Consider the following 3,021-nt stretch of genomic DNA (forward strand, 5'->3'; position numbering starts at 1 on the left):
AGATAGAAGAGTAGTGGGTCATATATTTATTTATTTATTTATTTTGTTTTAAGATGAAAAAAAATATATAAATTAAACTAATTAAAGTATTACAAAAAATAGAAAAAATAAATTATAAGGGTATAAAAGTAATTTCAAGTGTATAGGGACCAAAATCACTAAAAAGATTCAAAATTGAATCACTGATGCATCACCAAACTTTTTTGAATCAAAACTGCATAATTTTAACAACCACAGGACCATTTTTGCAATTTTGTCAATTAACTAATTAAATGATTTATTTTTCTGTAAAAATATTGTCTTATGTAATTAACTAATTAAATGAGGAGAAAGACCAAGTCATAAGCTTACGAAAGCAAAGCAAAGAAAGGAGAGAAACAAATGGGGTTCTCCGTAGTCCGTACTCGTCACAGCCGCCCAACCGGCTGCGCACGGGCTCACCTTGACCCTGGTGCGTAGTACCGTTCTCGGCGCATATTAGCCTGCGCCACCTCCCCCACCCTAAGCGGTGGCCTCATCTTTCTAGATCTCTAAGTCAGCCGCACACCTCTCTCTTCCTCCCCCGTCCACCCTACCTTTATCAACACCCACCTAATCCTCAATTCCTTCATTATGTTTCCACCTCTCATCACCACCACCACCACCCACCATCGCCCCTCTTTCCGTCTCCTCCCCCTGCTAACCTGCGCATCACACCATGACCAGTTCGCATTCACCTTCTTCATCGCAAGATCCGACAAACCCAACACCGATTCTCCTCGCTGCACCACCACAGACCTCAACAGCATCTTCCCGGCGCCTCCCACCACCGTGCTGGTCACAAGACGAAACTGCAGCGCTTATCGATGCGTATCGTGATAAATGGTACTCTCTCCGACGAGGCAATCTACGCGCATCACACTGGCAGGAAGTCGCCGATGACGTCGCGAATCGATGCCCTTTGTCATCCGGCATCCCGCAGAAAACATCCATTCAGTGCCGTCACAAGATGGAGAAACTTAGAAAACGTTACCGTGCAGAGATCCAACGCGCCGCCGCTACCCCCAAAGGCCACCGGTATCCCTCCTCATGGGTTCACTTTAAACGGATGGATTTGATGGAAAAGGGATCCTCTTCTTCCGATCCCGATGCGATGAATCAGGATGAGGATGATGAGGAAGAAGGAGAACGAGACGTTGACAATCAAGACGGTTTGTTATTATACCCTAGAGGAATCAAACAAGCGATCCCTCTCCCCCCAAACCAACGATTTTACAGTTCGATTGATAATGGCACCGGACCCTTAAACGGAAACGAAAACGGGTTTCGGATTAAGATTCCCGGCCGGGCTAACACCGCAGCCGTGCCACCGGCCGGGATGAATATGTATAATAACAATAATAGCGCATACGACGACTACCCACCTCCCGTGAAGTCAAATTACGGATTAGGAAAGGGTTTGAGAGATGGGTATGCTAAGGGAGGGTTTGGAATTGGGAAGGATAGAGGTGGCGGAATCAAGAGGAGGGAGGAGGTGACCGGAAATAGCAATAATCCGGTGGAGGATATGGTGACAGCTATAAAGATGTTGGGAGATGGGTTTATGAGGATAGAGAGGATGAAGATGGACATGGCAAGGGAGCTTGAATCCATGCGAATGGAAATGGAGATGAAACGGACAGAGATGATTCTGGATTCACAGCAGAGACTTGTGGATTCGTTTTCAAAAGCAGTTTTTGAAAAGAACAAGAAGTTGAAGAGGATGCCTACACCAGAGTCTTAGAAAATGGAGTTCGTTTCCTAAACTTTGCTTTCAAATGTTTTTTTTTTTTTTTTTTTTTTTTTTTTTGTAAGTTTGTGCTAATTGTGAGTATTAGCAGTAGGAAAGTAGTCATAGATAAGATCAAAGCTCTAATAAGGATATCATGTTTCTTGATTACTTGAAATTGTTGCTTATGATCGAAAACAAAAAGGTTCTTCATTCTCTCAAACGACTAATTGCTTCTTCATTCTCTTATGGAATTTGCTTCCAATTCTCGAGCGATTTGATTTAAATATAAACTTGAAGGGGCTTAACCCTTTTTAAAAATGGAGACTAACATACCCTGAATGGTTTTATTTGGATGTTATGAATGCTGAAGCAATGTATTGATGAGAGAAGGTATTTACGTCTTTTGCCATGAACTTATGATAGTTGTGAATCAGACATGAAATATAGAAGAACTCAATGTATTCAAGACTCAAGAAAAAGCCACTTCAAAATTTGGTGCAGTGACAAACTCAAGTCGAGTCAAACTTGAGCTTGACTCGAAAACAAAACTCAAAGCAAGCTCGTAACGTGAAGTTATAAAATAAATCGAAGAAAACTTCAAAAATAAAAAAATAGCCTATATTGGCAGAATGCCTCGCCTTGAGTAAGACTCAACCTATTTTTAAAACCATTGTACTATTGAGTCTGTAAATCTTGTAAGCCAAGATAAATATTAAAAGTATTTAAGATTTAAGATTTAAGATTTTTTTATTAAGATGCAAATAATAATTTAAGGGAATTTTTAGATTGTTTATTTAAAATGTTTATTAGTTTATTGGGATTTGATATAGAATATAGTTCAGATGAAATAAAATAATAAATGCTTAGTTACTTAAAATATACAATTTTTGAAAAGTTGTTATTTTTTAATGTATTTGAAACTATTTATTATCTACAGGTGAAAACCGTTTAGGCTATGTTTAGTATAGTAGCTGAAAAACTAGTTCATAACTGAAAAACTAGTTGTTAAATAAAAAGTTAACTGAGAACTGAAAAGTTAGCTAATAAAAAATAATGTTTCGTAAAACTAGTTGAAAAATATAAAATAACATAAAAGGATATTTAAAAGAATGTAATCTATAATTAATTAAGGGGTGTATTTGAAAAAAAAAAAAATTAAAAACTCCTATAAAGCCATTCTAAGTAGTTTTTTTAAAAAATTAGTTTATAAGTTACTTTTTGGCTTGACAAATATAATAACTTAAAAAAGTTCGAAAACTAAGTTAGCTTAT

The 3,021-nt window shown here is 37.6% G+C and overlaps 1 protein-coding gene across 1 annotated transcript; it reads left to right on the forward strand.

Moving 5' to 3' along the window:
* The first annotated feature begins 339 nt into the window (after window positions 1-339).
* LOC145041810 (Alcohol dehydrogenase transcription factor Myb/SANT-like family protein) lies at window positions 340-1,970 on the forward strand. The gene has a single exon (XM_078989998.1). It carries the CDS (start codon window positions 698-700, stop codon window positions 1,760-1,762), a length of 1,065 nt encoding a protein of 354 aa, XP_078846124.1. The 5' UTR covers window positions 340-697; the 3' UTR covers window positions 1,763-1,970.
* Window positions 1,971-3,021: the final 1,051 nt, after the last annotated feature.

The sequence above is a fragment of the Lactuca saligna genome, chromosome 4, assembly GCF_052625555.1.
Source record: "Lactuca saligna cultivar CGN05327 chromosome 4, ASM5262555v1, whole genome shotgun sequence".
In the NCBI taxonomy this organism is placed as follows: Eukaryota; Viridiplantae; Streptophyta; class Magnoliopsida; order Asterales; family Asteraceae; genus Lactuca; species Lactuca saligna.